Genomic DNA, 23,370 nt, shown 5'->3' on the forward strand with positions numbered 1-23,370 from the left:
TGTTTGAATTTTTTTTTGGTGCCATTCATTCTCACCAGTTTTTTCTGCATTACCCTGACAGGCTCTAATTTAAAAGCAGCCATACTCCTCCATCTAGAAAGCCAGGAATTTAGTTCATTCAGTAATAGCCAAGCTTATAAGAACAGCTTATCATAAAACTCAGGACTTGACTTCATCAAAAACTGGATGGCTGCTTGGAGAAAGACAATAGAAATGAACTGTTCAGGTGAATATTTCATTTCTGAAGTTGCTACAAATGAGTCAAATAATTCAATGAAGCAAAACGATAATTAGAAAAGTAAAACTCTCACAATAGAAAAAAAAACCCATTTCTTATCTTTTTTTTCCCCCTAGTCAGTTGCCTTTCTGAAACCTCCCAAATAAAAGAACACACATTGAAGACTTACTTTGCTTTAAGTGTTTCCTCCTGGAAATTCCACTGAGGGTCTTCCACAAGTTGCAGTTCTCGTAAAACACTCCCTGGCTTGTAAGCTGCATTGATCACCATGCTGAGAACCTGTGGGGAGATAAACCAACAACAATGATGGCTTTAAAAGCAGTCCTTGACCACATAGGTGCTGCACAGGCAGGAGCAGCTTGCAGGTGCTTGTTTCTGTCCTGGTTGCACGGATCATTGTTGCCATATTATAGATAATACCTGAGTTTGAAAAAGTAACTCCATTAAAGGCTGCTGTTTAACCCCAAAAATCTGCTAACCAGTGATTATGTCTTTGTGACAGACCCTCTCACCCAAAGCAGATTCCACAGACTGCACCCATCATGGACCACTTTAGTAAAAAAATGAAAGCAGAAATAGTTCTGAAGGCACAACCAGGTACAGGTCACGTGCACCACCCCACAGTGAACACTGAAGGGGAAATTCACACATTTGAGGTCAGCAATGTGCTTAAGAGCCTGAGAGTTGTCTGCCTTGACTGTATTAACAGAATAGCAATGAAGTCTCCACAAAAAGAGTTTGCAGGAGGTGTGCCTGGAAGCCAGTGTGTGTCCACTCTGCACAAGAGAACACATGTGCCAATCCTTTTAATCCAAAGTCACTGAGAATAAAAATGATTCTTGCTATTGGCTCAGGAAATCCAGGCTTTAATAGCCTACACTTGGCATAGGGAGATAAACACAAGGAAAACAAATCTCTTAACAGCACCAGACCGTGTGTTTGAACACTCTGCATTGTATGCACATGAGTGATCCCACAGTGAATCTGGACTGATTTTCATCTAATTTAGCTCGTTACCTAACGCCTGTTCTTAATTCCTTGGGGGCCTGCAAATGATTTCAGTATGATGAACATTAAGTTTAAGTTTATCCAGCAACCATGAACAGAGTTCATCAGAAATGAAAAAATAACTAGGTCATACTGCAGTGACCAATGTGTTTATGTTTGTTTGGTTGGTTTTCTCTGGGTTGTTTTTTTTCCCCCTCTAAATCCAACAACCTGAGGATTTGCTAGCATTTTGAAAACCCTACAGGATTAATCATTTTCAGGCAAGGACTTCACTTAATGCTGCAGAGCACTCTGTAAAATGGCACTGGCTGGAGTTGCTTGGATAGGTTATTTACTAGAAGCAAAATTTAATTTATCATTGGGCCCTTGGAAACATAACTCAAACACCCTTCAAAGAAGTCTAATTAGAGACACCAAACACTGACAGAGGGTAGATTTACACTGGATATGAGGAAGAAATTCTTCCCTGTGAGGGTGGTGAGGCCCTGGCACAGGGTACCCAGAGAAGCTGTGGCTGCTCTTGGATCCCTGGCAGTGTGCAAGGCCAGGCTGGATGGGGGCTTGGAGAAACCTGGGACAGTGGAAGGTGTCCCTGCCCATGGCAGGGGGTGGCACTGGATGATCTTTATGGTTCTGTACAATCCAAACCATTTTAAAATGCTATGAAAAGACAGTTTCTGAGTGAGCCCTTCCAGCTGCTCACCCACATCTCTCTTGCTGGTCTCTCCCCACACAAACTGAGGGGCACTGGCCTGTGACACCTGGTGTCACGAAGCCAGAAATGGGTTTTCAAAATCATCAAGTGCCTGGGGAGCTGCCACACTCATTCACAGCTCATCAGGTGCCTTGATCAGCAAATCCAGGGAGTTATTTAACCCCTGTACAGGAGTTTATTTGGAAAGCTCCCCTTAAGCACACCTCTACACCCACCCTGCTGGCTGGTGGGGCATCTTGCTGCCCAATTTCCACCAGCAGTGCTGTTCTGCCCCCTCACCAGTGAAATGGTGCTTTTTATGAGTTGTCAGAATAGCTGGGAAATGAGCAAGAAAACCCAACCCTGCAACACCAGTGTGGCCCTGTCTGGGCGTTCTCCCAGACACCTAATCAACTCCAGCCCTGCACAGGCACCCACAGTGCCAGGACTTTTCTCAAAGCTGGCTTGTCACCAGCAGGACTCTGTAAACTTCTAAACTCAGTTCAAAAAAATGAGTGTTTTGTAAGAACAAGTATTTCCTTTTCAGGGAAAGGAAAAAAATATTTAAAACCTCTGGTTTTAAAAATGAAAACCTGTGGCTTTTACTCTTCTTGTATCTCAAGTGAGTCATTGGGTTTGGCATTTTACCCTACAGCAAAGGTCCATCATCACAGTAACAGTGGTACCTTCTAGCAACATTATCACTTCATATTGCACTCTATTAAATGCAAACAAACAGAATTTTGAAAAAAAAAAATAACTGTGATTTAAACAAAGCCAGTGAAGAAACCTAGACCAGTTTCCAACTTTTCCTGGAGATGGAAAATGACATCAACCATCTCAGACTGATCATATTTCCTTTGGCTGGAGCATGACCAGTAAGAGATTCTGGTGGGTTAATTTCAGCCCTCTGCATCAGGAATGGTTTGGGTGCAGCCACCTGTGCCTTGGAGCACAGGGGGGATTAGGCAAGCTCAGCCTTTGCTGTTATGCATCAGTGAGGTTTTATTTTGATGCTGCTGACCTTTGGATTTTCAGAGCTGAGTGGGTTGGAGTCACACCAGCGAACATGATCAGGCAGCACCATCACAAGCCCCCGACCCACCTCACAAGCACCTGATATTCATAAAGTTCTCCATGTCATGTATTTTCATGTGCACAGGGGCTCTTTTTTGAGTGTGTGTGCCTGATGCCACTGGGCAGTTCAGCACTTTTCTTCCCATCACAGCTCTTTGCTGTTCACACATTTCCCGTCTCAATTCCCCTCGAAACAGTCTCAAGTTTTGAGATGGACAAAGTTTTCTTAGGAAAACTCCTAACTTCCTTCCTAACTTTCACTGTCAAGGTACAGCTAAAAATATGATCACAACTCTTTTCTCCTATTCACGACCTCAATGATCAGCATTCTTATGAGGAGAAACTCAATTTCCCTCCTCTATCTGAGATATAATCCCACACTCCTACCTAACAAGAGATGCTAAATCCCAGGGTAGCGTCAAAGCAGGGCAGTAAACATTTTTTTTTAACTTGGAATACTGATGTGTCTTTGGGACAGAGAAAGGAGAGCAGAAGAGTTATCTGGGATTCTTTCATTACATGATCAAGGATCTAAAAGGCATCTTTTGTCATGTCCATTTTCTTTTTAAAGAGAGAAAGAGCAAAGTGTCTTTGTAAAAGAAAAAAAAAACAGTAAAGGCAGTAAGCAATGAAGCCAATTAATCTTTACAGCACATTTCTCTAAAATATGGGGGTTATAGATCATCTGGAGTCTGAAGAAGATACCTTGTTTTATTTTACAATGTTGCTGAGGAGTTCTTGGCACACATGAAGAACTGTTTGTGCTTCTTAGATATACTGACCCCAGAACTAAAACTAAGGCTGACCAGAACTAAAACTAAGGCTGACCATGAATTTATTTTAATTTAACTTCAAGTCAGCCTTTATTATATAGAACTACCTTACAGTCACCACTTTTCAGCCCAGGTGCAATGGCTGGATGGCAGCCACTGTATTTGGCTCCAGGTTTCCACTTGTTTTCCAACAAAATACCTCAGAAACGAGACAAACTTTGCAGCTGATGTCAAACAACAGCCATTGCCTCCTCACTTGCCTCTTCCAGTGAAAGAAGCCATAACAAACCAGTGGTCCCAGCAGAAAACTTGTGCTGGCGCTGGGAATAATGAACGGCAAGGGTGTAAAAATAAGTTTGGTACTGAATTACACAAGAGTTACTTGTTACTCACCTAAAACTTTGGGATTCAAGGGTACACACACAGGATGATGCTTCACTGCATCAGTGGTGGAGGTAAGGACAAGACCTTGGTGGAAAGGGCTGAGGAGCATCAGGAACTTCAACTGTGCTGCAATTTTTTACCTCCATCCTGCCCATGGCTCTCTGTGCTGCTGGCACCTCACTCATCTCAGCAACAGCTACCAGGAATCAGGTACAGCAACGCCCCGAATGTTTTCTTTTCACCCTTTCCAGAATTTGGAACTGGTTCCCATGGTCAGAATGAGCTTGAGTTTATAATAAGCTTGTTTTTTTTCTGCTGAGTAACACAGACCAATGCTGGACCACTGCCATTGTCCTGCTCCTTGGGAAGCTGTTTATGTCTCCAAAAGGAGATGCCCACATCTCCATGACACTGCTATTTGCTCCTGTGTTGATGGCAACCCACAATGAAGTTGCTTCCAACCAAAAGAACTCCCCATGTTTCAAAAACATCACCTCTCCCATCAATATCCACAAGGAAAAACGTGCCCCTTCTTCCTGGCTTACAGTTTGGCTCATGGAAACCACTCCAGGACAATTTTAAGTGCATTGTTTGCAAATTTTGGGTATGACCCATACTTTCCTCTGAAATCCCCCCAAAAGAGAGCTGGGCCATACCTCCTTGAGGACCAGCACACACTTGCCAGGCCCCACAGACTGAGGTAGCTCTGCAATCCTGCCTTTGTTTAAATATGGACCTGAGAAGCAGCGGTGGTTGATGTAGAGCTGGGGGCAGCAGTACCTCCCATTGATGGTGCCTGCAAGGAGAAAGCAGTAATGAGGTGCCTGCAGCACTCTTATACCATAAATCAAGGGCACTTCTTTATTTTTATCATTGTTTTAATTGAAGGGATGGGACTACAGTTGGGTTAAAAACGATTTATTGTTTAAATGACATAAGTCTTAGAGACTGTGAGATTTAAGAGAGTAAGTAGTCAGTTATAGCTCAAAATGGCCACAAGCTTTTCATCCCAATATATAATTTTCTAATCTAATGGATAGTTGCCACAAAGTTTATTTTGTTTTTCTAATTTATCACCTTTACTTATTTCTACTGTATTGTATATACTTTCATCTAATGGGTTACTATCACATGTACACACATATGCTTTTATTGTAACTTCTGAACTCTTAGCTTATTCTATACAATTACACCCTTACATTATAAACCCTTCCCTATCTTATCAATACAGTTTCTCACTGACTTAAGGCATATTCTTACTTATCACTACAGAAACATAAGTTCATGATTTTTCTGTTTAATCTGTGTATTTTATTTTTACATCAATTCAAGCTTCTTCCAAGGCTGCAAATTTAACCCTCCTGTGTCTGTGGAAGTTTCTGTTTTCCTATTTTCCCCACTTCTTCCTCCTAGATGTGGGAGGAAGGGGAGGAGAATAAAGGAGGCACAAAATTCTACCCTGGGATACAGGGCAGGGAAGCCTCTGCTATTCAAATCCATCCAGCATGGGAAAATGAAGTGTTTTTCATAGTGACTGATTTGGCTGCACACCCTGCTGAAAGGAGGACTGGGAAAGGAGTTAATCCTTGACGTGAGCCAGGGCTCTCCCAGAACTCACACTGCAGGGGGACACGAGCAACTCACCGCAACCTGCCAGGAGGGGATGCATGAGCTCAGCCTCAAGGACAGGGAGTCAGCTCAGGGACACCATTCTCTCAGTGAAGAGCCTTAGAAACCCGTCGTCAGCTCCTGTTCAACCCCACAAGTCCTGCAGTGCCATTCCCTGACACAGCATGAGTCTACAGAGCAGTTTTCCTTGTCTGGGCTAATTACTCTGGGCTCCTTTATAGACCATGGAGAGAAATGGGAACTTCTAGATGTGGGTCACAGGCCTTCCAAGTGGTCATCCACTTTTTTTGGTTATCATACCCAAAAGGACCCTGATTCTCCCCACTGGACTGTAATGGGGTGTTGGCTGCAAAGCCAACATATGTCCCAGAGCCTGCTGAAATAAAGTGAGTTAAATATTGTCCCTGCTACTGGGTTCACATCATTAATTGGATGAATATTGCACTCAGAGCCTCCTGCCACTGCTAAAGAGGAGAGGAATTTGCCTTTAGCAGAAGCAGCAGCCATACCACTGAGTCCTGACATAACAGAGGGGACCCATCAGGTCCTGCTGTACCCAATTTCATTGGTGTCAATTAACAACCTGCACCCATCTCCACCAGTGAGAGTCATTAGCCTTGTCTTGACATCATCATCTGAAATGGGCAAGCTCCAGGGGAACTCTGATAGCCCCAGCAAGACATGTGGAGAACCAGACCCTCACCTGCTGTGCACCAGGTGGGTTCACTCCACCTTACTCCCCCTGAGGATGTGGTTCCACCACCCCACCCCTATGAGAACTCACTGCCTTTTCGGGGTCCTCCCCTTCCATACAGGACATGGGTCTTTGAAATAAGGATCCCTACCTGTTGTGTCTAGCTGAGGAACTGGGCAGAGGTCGTGAGGTATTTTTTCAACAGGCACTGAGGATGGTAACCTGTTAAAAGAGAAATTTGGTGTATTTAATAGAGTATTTGGTGTATTTAATAGCATCAGACAGGACAAAGGGCCAGAAGCAGTTCCCACGCTGGACCAAAAGCTACACCAGCAACAGCCTGGGATGGGAAACAGAAACACCTCCAACAAAAATCCACTTCCCCATGGCTGATCAAAGATCAGGGTATTGCAGATGAAGGAGCCAGATCCACCCCTTCTCTAAAAGTATACTCTGATGTGTCAGCTTTACACCTCCAGGCTCCAAATATCCTCCCTTAAATTCAAGTTTCTACAAACTACAAGAGCTAGACAGGGAAATGACCTCCTGGTATATGTCCATCTTCCCTAAGCATCCCTTGCTGGCCATCAGGCAGGGGCTGTACAGCTCCAGCCAGCAAAAAATTCCTGTTACAGAGAGTTTCTAATATGTTAACAAATATTTCAGACTTAAAAGAATCCTCTTGCTGGCTGTGCTGCAGTATCTAAGCAGTAGTTACTGAGCCACACAGCTGCTGTGTATTATCCCCCCTGGAAGACCTGATGCATTCCTGTGAAAACATCACCTTAAATAACAAAAAAACCCAAAACAACTTACTGTTTTTCTGGTTGCACAACTGCAATTCTCCTCTTCCTTCGCACTGCAAAAATGAAGGAAGAAAGAAAAAAATAGTTTTGTCCCCTTCTGTCCTGTTAAATACACCCAGAATGCATAAAAAACTGTGTAAATGCACTGACTATAAAATGACTTTGAACACAATGAAATGGTACTTAATTACTATCACCATCTTTTCTTGGTATTTTTTAAGTAAGTCACTACATCATTAAAACCTACTTTAAGGATGTAATAATACATTTAATCTTTCCTCTGGAATGCTAATATTGTGTTTTATGGGATCAGCATAAAAGAAAAAAATTAAAATAAAAAACACAAATATTTTTCCATACAGAAACACATATGGATAAGATTACATTTTACAAGCATGATTACCTCCAGCATAATTTATCCCCAGCAATAACTTGTGATAAGGCTGCATAATGTTGCCATAGCAGTATTCTCCTAAATTAGGCTCTGGCTGCCTGATTTTTAACTTAAGCATATTTAACTCTTTGAAAGGGATGATACATTTAAAAATTTGCCTTTTGGATGTTAATTAATATAAACAATGAGGCCAATTTTTCACCTGGTGGCTTGAGATTGGAACAGGAGAACAGCACCAAGCCACTGAGTTCTCATGAACTGCCTTCAAATGCAAAGGAAAGAAATTTGAAAGGAAAGAAATTTGTCTTAATATGCACTGGAGGCAGGACAAAACACTGTGGGCATAATTGTGCTGTGGGGGGATTTAAACTGAACACTGGGAAAATCTCTGAGCTGGCAAGGGCAGTGAAGAAAGGGACAGATACCCTGGGAAAGGGCAGAAATTCCATCACAGAATGGCAGCAATTATTTCTCCATTTAGATGAAGCAGATCCTGTTTTGGAAAGGGGCACATGGATGCCCTCTGTATATACATTCCACCTGACATTTTATGGGGTTTTTTTTTCAATTTGAGGTCTTTGTCCCTAATCCACTCAGCTGCCTGAGTGAACCTGGCTCAACACAACAAAACCTGGTTTCCCTCTGACAACTCCACTGACCAACAACCCCTCTGCAAACCCACAACCCCCTCTGCAATCCCAAACCATGGAACAGCCTTCCCCAGCACAGACAACCCCATTTTTGGAGGAGCTGATCACAGAGAAAAATACAAACTGCATCATTCCAGTCTGGTCACTGGATAATGGTCAGAAATAACTAAATTTATTACAATTTACTGCAGTACATTTCCAGCCTGGTTATTAGTCTGCTGGGTAGGTTGATAGTGTCAAAAATGGGATTAGAGACCTTAGGAAAAATCCCTGATATCATCTGCACTGCTCAGGTCTCCATGTACTTACAAACAGCTTTGTGTGGTGGGGTGAGGTTATAAGCATTTGCTTCACACCAGCCAACAGGGAAAATGTCCATAGACTCCACATCAACAATGTACTCTGGAGAGGGCATCTGTGAACCTATAAACACAAATTTATAATGGGATTTAGGCATGGGAACACCAAGATCAGAGCCTTCCAAGCATCCATCATGAACCTGGGGAAGAGAATGATGGAACATGTGAAAATAAATCTGCTTCCCTGCACCCAAATCAGGCACCATTTCATCTTCAGTTCTGCACAGACAGCAAGGATGGGGCTGCTGCATTTACAGGGCAATGTGGTTCAGAGGAAAACCCCATTAAGAGCACTTTGAGGGTGTGCAGTGAAGCAGCCAAGAGCCAGGGAGGTTAAACATATATACCTTCCCTCAACAAGACAGCCTGGCTGACCCCTGGATATTTTGTGATGTTGCATAACTGAGTTAGAAGGACTTGTTGAATGCTTGCTCTTAATGGTAGGAGAGTGCATCCACGCTTTCCCAGGCTGGTAGCTAATATGAGAGAGAGGCTTTTATGTTCCAGTGCTTCCCTGAAGCTTTTTTGTGCAGCTCTGCCCTGGAGTCCCATTTTTTAAGGGTGAGTGGTGGCCACTCTTCTGTCCAGAAGTGCCACGAATTCTCCTAGGGTTCCTCACAGGAAACAAGAGCTGGCCACCCCACAGGAGAGAAGCAGTATAAAAATCCCAAGTGGGACACATGCACCAAGGTCTCTGGCATGATGCTGACTCTAAAACTTCACCTGAAGTCTCTAGTTAAAGCAATTATCTCCCAATTTGGTTATTACACCTCCTTCAGAAGACAACCTCCTGTCTTCATTGACGTGGGTCCCACTCACAGAACCAAAGAATTATTTAGGTTGGAAAAGACCTCCAAGATTATCAAGCCCAACCATTAACCCATCACTGCCAGGCCCACCACTAACCCATGCCACTCAGCACCACATCTACATGACTTTTGAACACTTCTAGAGACAGTTATTCCACCACTACCCTGGGAAACCCGTTCCAGTGCTTGACCACCCTTTCAGTGAAGGAAATTTTTCCTACTCTTTTTCCTTAATTTATCTGATTTCCACTCAAAATCCAATGAAGATATTCCTGCTGGCTTTGAGTTCTTTCTAAAACAACTCTTGTGTCCTGAGTCAAGGCACCATTTAACTACTTCAATTCAAGTTCAAGTTGCTGGTACAGCTGGGCCAGCAACTTCACCTCCTCCCTCTGCCAATTCCACCCCAGGAGAGAGAGCTCCAGCACCAGCATGGGGTGATCTCCTAATAAAAGGGACCAAAGGATCAGCAGCTTCCCCTGCATCACCCTTGCCTTGGCATCTGTTAAAACGTCTTTGCCTCCTGCTAAAGGCAGCAAGTGTTTGACTGTGCACAGCCAGATGACTACAGGGAGCTTCCCACTAATGTGTGTTCATCAAGGGCCTGTGGTGTAATTGAAACAGTAATTGAACTTTGTGATGGGAACAGCACTGAGGCTGAGGTGCAGCATTTGGATCAGTAATAAACCTGCAGCTCTGAGGCTGCATAAAAAAGCCTCCTCCTCAAAGGAGGCAGGGAAATAGGTGAACACTGCTAGAGGAAATAATGAAAAAAAATGCAATTATGATGTCTGTGTAGATCCATGGATGACCTCATGGCGTTTCTCTGAGCCCTGCCTCATGTTTAAGCACTATGCATTGAAAATACACATTGGAATAGGGGGATGAGAATGGGATGAAGGCATAGGGGAAGGACACAAATTGCTGAATACAAGATTTCAGCAGCTGAAGTTCCTTGAAAAAACCATTTCCCTCCAGGAGATAATACCACGTGGTCACTGCTCAGTTTGAACCTGATGAAAGCTTCAGTGGAGAGTTCCATTTTCACCTGACACCACAAATCCAGGCAAGGAGCCCGTGTGACAACAGTGGCAAGACATGCACACAGTGAGCAAGCCATGGATCAAGCCCTAAACAGAGCAAGAAATCAACACAGAGCCCACTGAAATGTCACCAGGTCTGGGAAAACCAATTACTTCATTATTGTAATGGTGTTCCTCAGACAAAACAGACTCAATTATCCTGGAGGTCCTTTGCAATCTTAATTATTCCACAATTCAAGATCATTATAAAGTAATAAGATGAAACATACTTTCCTGCTTACAAGCAACAATAAATGAGACATGAAGGGTCTTTTCCAACCAAAATGGTTCTAGGAACATTCTGCTTCTGAAGTTTACAGCTGCAGTCACCCTGAGGAGCAAGAAAGCAGCACAGTGCCTGCTCTCCTGCAACACTTTGTTCCTCTTGTAAGACATATTCACAGCTACTCTGTCCTCCCTGGCACTGCTTCTGCCCTCTGGCAATTCATAACCCTGCTTTCCACTTCCAAGATCTTACTGCTTCCTCTGGCCTCACTCACAGGAGTGGAAAACAGCTTTTTGAGACTCATTAGTTTCATCTGTTGCGTTTTATGCCACTCTCTTCTCAGAGCAAGAAATGCCCATGGGAATTGGGGGGTTAAAGGGAAAAAAAGGAGACTAAGAACAGGGTGAGGAAAATGTCTACCATGAATTTTACAGGATGGGAAGAACAGAGCAGCAACTCTAGAAAACTGTAAAAGGGGAAACCTCCCTGGAGAAGTGATTAACCAAAGGGTTTTCCTCAAATTCCTGGGCTGTGCAGGGAGCGTGCATTATTACTTGTATAAATTCACACCAGAAAGCTTCAAGCTCTAAAATCTAAAATGAACCAGTAAAAATTAACAATGCAGATGATGAGTAATAAAGTAGCAGAGAGCACAGAGCATCCCATCAGTCCTGAGCTTCTCCTCCACCACGGGGGAACCGCACTGCTGCTCATTAAACGCTCGCCTTCGAGTTTAGGGTTTTGCTACTGTACAAAGTGTGATTTATCACACAGTGTTCCCTCATGTGTAACTCAACCCTGCTTAACTCCTGTGTTCCTGGTTTATGGCTGCAGCCTGGGCTGTCAAACTGGGAAACTGGGGGGGCAACAATGAAAGCTGCAGAGGTGCCTGTGATAAATGGTGGGACCTGAGGTCTTCAGTGAGGGGCTCCCATGGAAGCTGGGGGGCCTTGCTGCTTCCAGAATATCAATAATCAGTCAGAAACAACGCTATGTTAATGGAGTCAAAAAAACCCATGCCACACTTCAAGCCACATTTATTTTACAACTCTGCAAGCAGGGTTTTTTTGGTTGTGTGTTTTTTTTTAATGCCTTCCTTTTTGCATAACACTGCGCATACTGTAGTGATGTATTCCTAGAGCAGCAAAGATTTCTTTCTATTTTCTGCAGTCTTTTGCATCTTTTCTGTTTACGACAGATCATTCAATTCCTGGTATTGAGGTATAAACCAAGCTTAAAGCATCTATATATCAGAACTCAAAAGAAAATAGATGCACACAGGGTTTTTTTATGGTAAGTTGTAAAAAAACATCCTTTAAGAAATTAAAAGAGTAAGAGGCAGGAAGAAAGAGATGAGGGAAGGAAGCAAGGTGGGAGTGTGTTGCCCTCTTCCTCCATCTATCCAGATCTTTGGCATATACAAGTGAAGGCAGCTGGGCATTTAAGAAAAGAAGTTGCCAAAATGGGTCAAATTTCTTGATCAGATGGGTGTAATTTCAACAACAGCCTTAGTGAGAATGAAATTTCAAACAATTGTTGATTCCAGCAATTAAAAAAAATATTTGCCCTGTGTCTAGAACAGGCTCCAGATAAGCTTTTGCTACCTTGAGCTAGAAGGCAACGATTACCTTAGAGTTAAAAACCAAAACCTGGCATTGCGCACAGCTCTACCAAAAGCAAACACTTGGGAGGAATTATAATCTTTTGGGTTACCTGGCAATGTTTTTACCAAGTTTAGGGGTTTGATTAGAGACCTCTCCTCCTGTACAAACTGTCAGGCTGGGAACTGCTGTAGAAGTCTCAGCTGCACAAGTGAGGCAAACTTCTATTCCAAGGAAGGATGATGATGGCAGGGAGGAGGTTGTTATCATAGTGATAAAGACTATGTGGATGGAAGGGTAGAAGAACTTGCAGCTCCCCCATAGAAAGAGCAGGTTAAATGTAATTCCTCATGACACACAACTGGTCAATGTGTATAAAACTGAAAAGCAGGAGAGAGCAATTCTGTGCAGAGGATGAAGGATAAAATTAATAGAGAGAGAGAGAGAGAGAGAGAGAGAGAGAGTGTGTGAGTGAGTGAGTGAGTGCAGCAGACAAACACAAGCAGCCTTTAGAGCATTTACCTTCCAGGTGCAGCCACATCAGCCGTCCTTTCACTGAGGTGATGGAAGCCACACAAATCTCTGCGGGATTCCTGGGGTTCACTGCCTCCAGCTTCATGTTCTTGGTGAAGCCACGGCTGAAGGATGTCTGAAAGAGGTAGGAGACAATGGTGAAACATAGCACTGCAGCACTGAACAACTTCAACCAGACTGTCTGCTGGGAAGCATAAATTTAGCATGGTTTGCTTTCTGCTGGAAGGGCAGGATACCCTGAAGAATGCAAAGGCATCCAGAGCCAAATCAGAGCTGTGCTGGTGCAGCCCAGGGTGAGGCAGCTGTGCCCCTGCAGCACACAGGGGTCTGCAGGGGAGTAGAGACCCATCTGCTGCCCCTGGAGGTTCCCTGTCAGAGGAGATGGATACCCAGAGGAGGCTGTGACCCTGGAGAGAGGAGCCCATGCAGGAGCAGGTTTGCACCAACACCCATATGAAAACTCAATGATGAAATAAATGCATGTCATGTTCTACTCCAATTCCTGACTCCTAAGGGACTGGGAGGAGGTTTCTCCACATCAGCTGATGGAGGATGTCTGAATGTTTGCTAATGATCATTTTCTGTTAATGTGATACTACCCAGAGGGTTCCCAGAACTCCTGTGCTTAAGCATCTCTCACCTTGCTAGGAGAAACCTGATAAAGCAAAAAACCATCTTGCCTGAGACCAGAGAAACCACTTCAAGCATTCAGTCACCCAAGCTGACTGAAGCTGAAGATACCTATCTGAGTAACCTTTTCAAGTATGCTTTTCTTCATGGAGTTTTCATGGACGAACCTCTGAGAATGTAGCCAATGTAGCCCATGGGATGAGGGGACTGGAACTAGACAATCTTTAATGATCCTTCCAACCCAAACCATCCTGTGATTCTATTTTAAGCTCAATGAAGAAGGCTTTCAGGTACATTGGCTGGAGTGTAGATGGATCCAGTTGTGCTCATTGCCACTGTTCCTTCCAGTGTCCCCTCCTATCACTTATCCTCAGTCCCTTCCTGGTATCCCCCCCACCCCTGTCCCTGAAAACACACTAATGCAATACCTGTGTCCATACCAGGGCTTCCTCTCCTTGGATTTCCCTCCCCTCTGTTCCACCTGCTCTGCATCTCTCTGCACACAGTAGCACAGAAAGTGTTCCCTCCCTGAGATGAGATTTTTTTACTAATAATAACTGGGATGGGTAGTAATGGCCACTGACTCAAAATGACACCAAACCCTCATCCTATGTGAGAAACTGGAAGCCAGGCTCAAATTCAACCCTTCTCCTATTGGTACTACACCAAGGACCATGGGCACTTCACCTTGAATAACCATGGAGAGCTCTTTGAGAGACTAAAAACTCATGGCTTTGGTCTCTTTTCCATCCAAGAACATGCTGCTACTCTCCAACACATCTTGGTCTGCCTCAAGCCTTGCTCAGCACACAGATCAGCTTCACCCTGCAAAAGCTGCTAATGGCCAGGGCTGCAGGAATGCAGGCTGAGTTTGTTTAAATGCCTTTTATGTTGCCTAACAAGGAAATGCCATTTATCATCACCCTGGCTCCTTTCATTGCAGTTCGGTGCTGGAGGCTCATTTATACAAAATCAATGGCAAAACAGTTAGGTGGAGTTTATTTTACTAAGCATTTGGGCACGTCAATCCATTCCATAACTGCCTCTCCTTGTTAAAAATCCCTCCTGGGGAAATAGCTACAGCATCTCCACTGCCAGCACCACGTCTGGCTGCACGAGGTGGGAGATGCAAAAAAAGCTTCCATCAAAGAGCCCCTCACAGCCACAATTCAAGGGATCAGCCAGCCAGGAGGCTGCACAAGTGACAGCAGAGCAGTTCCCTCTGAAAAGAATTGTGTTATTGAGAGTGGAAGAATAAGAGACACATGTTCATCTGGTGAATATTTCCTTTAAAAAAAAAGAACCAAAACATGCCTAGACCTGACTTAATCTTAGAGGATATTATGCAGAGACTTTTCTCAAGGCTGCTACTGCTAAGAGAAGAGATCCACTACTTGGCAAAATGAAAAGAGATATAAAGAAAAGGTGGGGATGTTTGCAGAAGAGAAATGCAAAAATAGCCCCTCTGTATTGGTGTGTTGCAGCACTGTCCAGCTTTCCTTAGTACTGTTGAAAATCTTTGTTTTAAGTCCCTTCAGGAAGAGGGCCTCTATGGGGCAAAGAAATCCTTACTCTGGTTTGACTCCCAAGGCAGACTCTGTTCATGGTACTGTGAGTTCATCAATTAAAAAATTCACAAATTCATCCTCAAAGCTTCCAAGCCAGGCTGCCCCTAGGCCACCACAGATGAGAAAGGCCATGGAAAACCACAGCAAGTACCCGTCTCCATCCTGCTTTCCATAAACACCACATCCCTCAGTCCTGTGACTTCTGAGCCCAGTGAAAAGCTGTACAATTCCTACAGAAACTTGTCTGTCCATCATTCACTACACCACTTTATTTTGCAAAGCTTTCTGTGCTCATTTTAGGTACCCCACTAACATTTAGGTACCACCATCAGGAGTATTTTCAGTTATTGATGGGATCTGAACCTCCATCGGTTGATGAGCACATGAAGGAGAGCACCAGGTTGCTGGGAAAGGCAGAAGGCTACATCTGCCTTTCCCCAAGCAATGAATACCTGTCAGATCAAGCCACACAGGACTGTCATTGCCATAAAACAGCCTGCAAAAGGTTATTTTCAAAGCTGTGAATCTTAATGGCATCCATCACTCTCACATCACTGTTGCTGCATCAAGGAAGGACATGAACTGTCCCAAGGACCAGAGCATTCATGAGGGTTAATCATACTCTCATACTTTTCCAACATTTAGCATTTTAATACACGTGGTTTGGTTTCTCTGTATCCCTGGGATACAGAGAAAACACCTAAAATGTAAAAAGAGACAAATGATACTATGCAATTTCTTTACCTGAATTATTTTTAGTAGCACTTGAATTAACAGCAATAACCAGATGAGATCCTTATAGTGCTGTACAAAACCAGAGAGGGGATGAAGAGCAGGATAATTACAGATAAAGACAAGACTAAAATAAGTTTTTTCTCTTTTCTCCAGGGATGGAGACCTGAAAGATTCCCCTAGTTTCTTTCCTAAGGCAGCCTCATGGTGCTCTGGGAGGAACCCCTCAAAGCCTTGCAGCACCTTTTCTGTGCAAGCTGTTTTGTTTCACATGGCTGGACAGGAGCAAAAGGAAGAACTTACATTTCTAAAGCACAGGTGAGGTGCTGCCTCAGCTCCACACTGCTTCTGGTAGTCTGCCCAGTCAAAGTCCTGGCCAGAGTAACCTGCAGAAGGACAAAACAAAAAGAGCCATCAGCCACCACTCCACACCACAGCCAGAGGACAAAACAGACCACAAGGAGATGAATATCTGTGTTGCAACATTTCATCCTGCCCCAGCGACCCCTGCAGTGCCAGCAGGGCCCCTAGTCACACACCACGAGAGCCAATGGCTCCTCCAGCCTCCACTCACACACCTCCTGCATTTCACTGCCGAGTCTTGATTAAGAAGTAGTAAGACAGAATTATTTTCCCTATTTTCCCTTTTCTGAGAGCATCTCCCAACTTTTAACAAACCCATAACTAATGACAAGTGCCACTTTGCCAAATTACTACATGGGGCTAGTCATGGACTTCTTTCTCTTGCTTTTAGCTGTATAAAAGGTGGACAAGGTCATGGAGCTGGACAGGGGATATTTGCTGCTCCCTCAGGAGTGGACAGGGAGGGGATCAGCACAATCAGAAGCTGATCCATCCTCCCTTTCAAAGCAGGAGATATATTCCCCACTCTTCATTCATGTACCCTTCCTGACTGGCTCCCCAGCAGCTCGGGGTGTGTGAGCTGAATCCCATCACAGTAAAAATGTTACAGAAATCTGGAGCAGAGCAGAAAAATGAATGCAGATCTCTCTCAAACAGCCTCAGCAAGCAGATCATCCCTTCAGCCTCTGCTTCTAGGTGAAATAAAAGGATTCCTTTATGTGAGCATCTCTCAAGGAGTCCCATCACAGAAAGACAAATCAGACCTCTGCTCATCCACTATTCCTACTTGGCAATTTAGGCAATAAATTCTTGGGACAGAAATATTGGGTTTTTTAAATTTGCTTTTGGGGGCTTTTTTCTGGCCTGCCTGTTAAGTCTCTATTTTTGCAGTCCTTGAAACCAGTGAGTGCTAATCCTGTCCAGGAGCTTGAGGACACTCTAATGACATTACTGCAGAACTACTCTTACTTGAAAGTTTCAGGAGACACCCAAAGGCCAAACTCTCCCCTCAACCTCCCTTCAAATCTCAGCCTGGCCTCATTTCACAGAACATCCCTCAATGCCTTTTGCATTGATAGTCAAAAAGGGACACTCAAGATCAAATGTGAATGAATCATCTATGACAATGAAAATTGGGACTTTTTTTTATAGGCGAGGACTGGAATACTGAGTGTAATCCCCTATCAGTCTGTCAGATCTCAAAAACAGGAGGCAAAATTTTTGAAAACAACGTGCCAAGCATCCTGCTAAGATCCAAGTATCTCGGATAAGATGATTTCTAGTCCTAGTAATTGCATTCATGACAAACAAATTACTGAGATAAAACCTTGAGCTACGATGCCTGTCTCTGTGGGGCATTAAAGTGCATAATAATTAAAAAACTAAACATGCACAGGAAAGGAAAAAAAGAGTAGATACTTATAAAAAATGTTCCTTTTTCCATACAAAAAACATCCTTGCATTGTTTTTTAACAATTTCTGCAACAGTATTTTCTTCACACTTTGTGGTGTTTGTGAGGGTTTCTAGGAAGAGGTGAGAAATAAAAATCTGATTTCTTGTTTTCAGAAAGCTGATTTATTATTATATTAATTATATTTAAAACTGTTATGCTAAAACTATACTAAAGAAAGAAAAAAGATACAGAAGGTTTAACAAGAATAAATAATAAAAACCTGTAATTCCTCAGAACCTCGACACAGCTAGACCATGACTGGTCATTATATTAAAACAATTCACATAGAATCAATCAAACATTCACCTGTTGGTAAACAATGTCTAAGCCACATTCCAAAGCAACAAACACAAAAGCAACAATCAGATAATTATTGTTCTCATTCCTCTCTAAGGCTTCTCAGCTTCCCAGGAAAAAATCCCAGGCAAAGAAAATTTTTCAAGAAATATCATCATGACAACACTTCATCTCTTTTTTTTTTTATCTCCAATTCAAACCCCTCATGGGTGGGGTTTGCATCTAGATTTTAAGCTACACAGATCTTGTCAGAGTGGATGGAAAAGGCCCATTAGAGGTGTTTGAGTGAGGTACAAAAACCAGACTGTGCTGTCAGCACACACGGGCCCCGCTCGGCCCTGAACCACTGGAACCACTGGAAGCCCTTTTCCTTCAGGCTTCAGCAGGAATGGGAGGGCAGCTGGGGAGGTAAAAATAACTCACTGCAGCAGCACAGGGAGGATTCCAAGAGGGGAACACCCAGGAATTGATTTCACACAAGCCCATATTTGTCTGTGGCCTTTGCATGGTGAAGCCGCACCTTGAGGGCTGTGGCCGGCTCTGGGCCTTCATGGCCACGGAGCAGGAATGGAACCCGGGAGGGCAGCAGGGGAGGAAAAAATAACTCACTGCAGCAGCACAGGGAGGGTTCCAAGAGGGAAACAGCCAGGAACTGACTTCAAATGAGCTCATATTTGTCGGTGGCCTTTGCATGGTGAGGCTGCACCCTGATGGCCGTGGCCGGCTCTGGGCCTTCATGGCCACAGAGCCCTGGAGGGGCTGGAGCTGTCCAGGGAAGGGATGGAGCTGGGAAGGGTCTGGAGAACCTGAGGGAGCTGAAAAGAACCTGAGGGAGCTGGGAAGGGTCCGGAGAACCTGAGGGAGCTGGGAAGGGTCTGAAGAACCTGAGGGAGCTGGGAAGGGTCCGGAGAACCTGAGGGAGCTGGGAAGGGTCCAGAGAACTTGAGGGAGCTGGGAAGGGTCTGGAGAACCTGAGGGAGCTGGGAAGGGTGCAGAGAACCTGAGGGAGCTGGGAAGGGTCCGGAGAACCTGAGGGAGCTGGGAAGGGTCTGGAGAACCTGAGGGAGCTGGGAAGGGTCCAGAGAACTTGAGGGAGCTGGGAAGGGTCTGGAGAACCTGAGGGAGCTGGGAAGGGTCCAGAGAACTTGAGGGAACTGGGAAGGGGCTCAGCCCGGAGAAAAGGAGGCTCAGGGAGGACCTGGTGGCTCTGCACAACTCCCTGCCAGGATAGAACTACTGTATCTGCAGGATGCCCCGATGAAGGGAGGAATGATGAATCTGACTCCATGTCTTCAGAAGGCTAATTTATTATTTTATGATACTATATTATATTAAAGAATAAAATGCTAAACTATACTAAAGAATACAGAAAGGATACTTACAGAAGGCTAAAAAAGGATACTTACAGAAGGCTAAAAATACAATAACGAAAAACTTGTGACTCTTTTCAGAGTCTCGACACAGCTTGGCACCAATTGGCCAAAGAGTGAAAACAACCCACGGAAGAAACCAATAAAACAACCACCTGTTAGATAAACAATCTCCAAACACATTCCACATGTGAGCACAACACAGGAGAAGCAAATAAGATAAAAATTTGTTTTCCTTTTTCTCTGAAGCTTCTAAACTTCCCAGGAGAAAATCCTGGGTGAAGGGATCTTTCAGAGAATGTGAGTGCCACAGGGGACAGCCAGGGGAGTCGGGCTGTGCTCCCAGGGAACAGGGACAGGAGAGAGAGGGAACAGCAAAAAGCTGCACTAGGGGAGGGTCAGGGTGGATATCAGGAAGAATTTCTCCACTGAAAGGGTTGTCAGGCATTGGAATGGGCTGCCCAGGGAAGGGGTGGAGTGTCCACCCCTGAAGTGATAAGAAACAACTGGACACTCAGTGCTGTGGTCTGGGTGACAAGGTGGCCATCAACGGCTGGACTCAACGACCCAGCTTGCCTGGAGGCCTTTTCCAACCTGACTGATCTCTGATTCTGTGATCCTGCTCTCAGCTGCCTCCCTCAGCACACAGGGAGGTACCAGGTGCCCAGTGCCTCCAGCAGCACACAGCACTCACACCCTGCCATCCTGGAAGGCTCAGCACTGAGAGCTGTGTTTGCACAACTCTCAAACAGGCAACACCTTCACCATGTTTGCCACCTCAGCTCTGGGCATGGAAGAGCCCAGCATCAGAAACTAATTCAAAGCAAATATAAGAATACAAACGTACTGGAGGTTTTCAAAGTGGCTTTCCCTTAGTAAGCTTTACAGCAAGGAACATTATCAAAATGGTTTTTTTTCCCCACTTAATAATAGCTCATAAAACAATGATTGTTACTCTAAAGGGAAGTGGTCTATAAATCCTGCTCTAATAAATATAAACAGAGTTTGTTCAATGTTTACACAGCAGCAGTTAATGGGTATTCATTTTTGGCACTGTACAGGAAAATACTGCTCTCTATTTCGAGTAGCAAATATTTGCACCTCCTGTTCATGACCCATTTACTCTTTGTTTGTCTTCAATAAAGCCCTGATAAGCAAAAAGGAAAGAGAATGGATATCAGACAAATAAAGGACTCCAAACTCCAATATACCAACCTGGCATATTGTTCTGACCAAAAAAAATCAGTTGATTTTGAGATCACAAAATCTCCTTGTCAAGCCTAAATTAACCAGGGGTTAGGATGTTTTTCACTTTACATCTGCTTTCTTTTTTAGTGGTTTCTGGGTTTTTGTTGTGCTTAGTTTGTGTTTATTTTCAAATGCCTCATTCTAATAGCTGATCACATTTTAGTAACTCAAAGAACGTGTCTGCCCATAGAAAAGGTTTTAAGGTGCTAAAATTCAGTTTGAACATGCAGCCCTTATACACAGTACAAAAAATACAGCAACACATAGAATGCATCTATCTGCCACTGGCTTTATGCCTTTTTAATAGCTTCCCCCCAGGATTTCTGATGTCAGAGGAGAAAGCAAATTTGATTTTCACCAGGGGAATAAAGAGAGACTTTCTGCACCTCCTCAGGTGCCCAGGTGGATCCCAAAAACCAGGCACCACACAAGATCACAGAAACAGAGAATCACAGAATGGCTTGGGCTGGAAGGGGCCTGGAAGGTGACCCAGTTCCACCCCTCTGCCATGAGGAGGGACACCTTCCACTAGACCTGGCCAAGCTGAAAAATATTCACATGACAGAAGCTTCAGATATACCTTCAAATGTTGGCATCTAAAATTGCCTTCACACACACTTGATCCATAAACCACCATCTCAGACAGGCTTTGTGTCAGCATGGATTGGAAATTTTTTAGCCTATGGTCTCTTTCAGGTAATTATCCTGCCTGGGCACGCTGCATGTAAATTTGGGTGGAAAATCCCCAAAATATTCCATTTACTTTGATTTCTAGCAACTTTTCTGGCCAGTACCAGTGAGTGCTTACACAGGCATTATCATTACACCTGGGTTTCAGCAGGAGAGAGCTGAAGCCCCAGAGAGCAGATTTATTTCAGCAGAAGCAGCAGAGCAATCATGGATGCACCCTGTGCAGGACTTTGGTGGGAATTTCAAATTACATGTGCTGAAGAAGCACTCTGGATATACATAAGAGAATTCTGAATCTGGTAGGGAATAACCCTTCCCTGGGTTTGGCAGCATCATGCCTTTTCCAAAATGAAGGCAGAAGTTCATACACAAAATTTAGCTTGATTTTTTTTTTTTTTAAGGCATTTCTTACTCCCAAGCAACCCTGATTTTTGGCAACAGACCAACAACCCAGCCAGATTCAAAAACCTGAAATTCCAGGGAACCAACACATTTTGCAAGCAAAGAAATATTGCCAGAGCACCACAGGTGGTTGTCTGAAGTTGGGAGTAATTAACTGCACTGCTACAAAGTTGAGGAACAGCAGGGCTGGAGGCTGTTTCTCCTGGCTCTGACCTGAACCCTGCTTGCAGTGTGCCCTGGGATTTGTTGAGACAGCCAAGGAAATCCCTCCACACTCCTGGGCAGGCAGCTGTTTTTAGCTCAGACATTCAGATTTAAGAGCTCTGTTTGGCCTCGGTGTTGTACCGACGTGGATAAAACAGGGTTTGCCTCTGCAGTGATTGGACTTTTAATGCTCCTTTTGCTCTCTACACACACAAAGAACTGCTAGGATTCATCCCACAGGAATTCATGAGGATTTCACAAGCCTTAATCAGACTTCAAAGCAAAAATCCACCAGCAAGAAACATTTGTTGAGATGTTCATGGGCTGGTAGGAGCCAAATCACTCCAGAGAACTACTCTGGCTTGAGATACTTCAGCAGCAACGACCAACACCATTTTAAAGGCAATAATAACAAGCAAATGTGCTTCAGAGTAAACCCAAAAATCACTGAGAAGGAATACAAACCCTTGGGAGGTGTGAGATTGACTCCATTTTTAAGGCACCACTGTATTGGCAAGATCCCCAAGGAATCTGCATGGCAAAGCATTGAGATTTTGCTGGGTTCAGGTCTCAAGTCATCAATGGTCACTTGTAAATAATGATTGTTAAAAACCTAAAGGGTGAAAAAGAAGAGACCAAAATCAGGGGTTAGATTTGCTGCAACATTAGGTAACGTGGAAAGCTGAAACAGCCAAACCTGGGGATCAAACTACTGAAAATAATTCGCTTTCACCTCAACCTTTGCATGAAAGGGTTTCTACACAGGAGATCAAAGCCTGAATTTTAGAGATGGGTGAAATGGAGCAATGGAAAGTGCTGAGGTTCAGGGTCCCTCAGCTGAGCAGCGACCACAGATGATCCTAAAGACCCCAGAGTTTTCCTCTCTTGTATTTGAGTGTGTAGATTAAATATCCAGCTACCACCTCCAGTCAGCTATTTAATTTCCAAAGGTTTCTCAGATGTGCAGGGAAAATACATATGGATGGAGGGGAGATAAAGACAAAAGAGGGATCCTTTTTTTTTTTTATTTCAAGGGGTAGATGACCATGCTCATCCCCATTGGTTTTAAGTGCATGGAATCAGATGGTGATGTTTGTGGGAAAGAAATATTTAATTAAGAACATCCATGCATTTTAAACCTATTTCTTAATGTGCTCTCCAGCCACTTAATTACCACTCTTTTTTTTTTTTTAAGTACCTTCCCGATTTCCACTGCATTTTTTCCTAAATGCAGTGGAAATCAGGAAGGGTTTCCCAGACAGGCTCTTTCCATCCCTCCTTTCTGAGCACCCACCTTGGTCACTGATGCAGGACAGATATGAAATGGCTCCCTCATATTCACTGCCTCCAGCTTCATCCCCACAGTGAAGAAGTGGTTTCGCAAATCAGCATGGTCCTGTGGGAAGAGGAACATGTGGTGACACCAAGAAGCAGCCAATACACCTGAAAATCTA

General features: G+C 44.0%; 1 protein-coding gene across 1 annotated transcript in view; it reads right to left on the reverse strand.

Annotated features, from left to right (window-relative positions):
* Positions 1-23,370, reverse strand: part of SFMBT2 (Scm like with four mbt domains 2) — a gene marked incomplete at both ends in the record, with an annotated part of 92,313 nt that overhangs the window by 14,069 nt on the left and 54,874 nt on the right. Inside the window, 9 exons of the mRNA XM_084205631.1 lie at positions 408-517; positions 4,831-4,970; positions 6,649-6,719; positions 7,314-7,356; positions 8,657-8,770; positions 12,947-13,073; positions 16,192-16,274; positions 22,382-22,529; positions 23,211-23,312. Of these exons, the coding sequence (XP_084061757.1) occupies positions 408-517; positions 4,831-4,970; positions 6,649-6,719; positions 7,314-7,356; positions 8,657-8,770; positions 12,947-13,073; positions 16,192-16,274; positions 22,382-22,529; positions 23,211-23,312 (938 nt within the window). The remainder of the gene's footprint in view (positions 1-407; positions 518-4,830; positions 4,971-6,648; positions 6,720-7,313; positions 7,357-8,656; positions 8,771-12,946; positions 13,074-16,191; positions 16,275-22,381; positions 22,530-23,210; positions 23,313-23,370) is intronic.

This window comes from Fringilla coelebs (genome assembly GCF_963513975.1).
Source record: "Fringilla coelebs genome assembly, chromosome: 5".
In the NCBI taxonomy this organism is placed as follows: domain Eukaryota; kingdom Metazoa; phylum Chordata; class Aves; order Passeriformes; family Fringillidae; genus Fringilla; species Fringilla coelebs.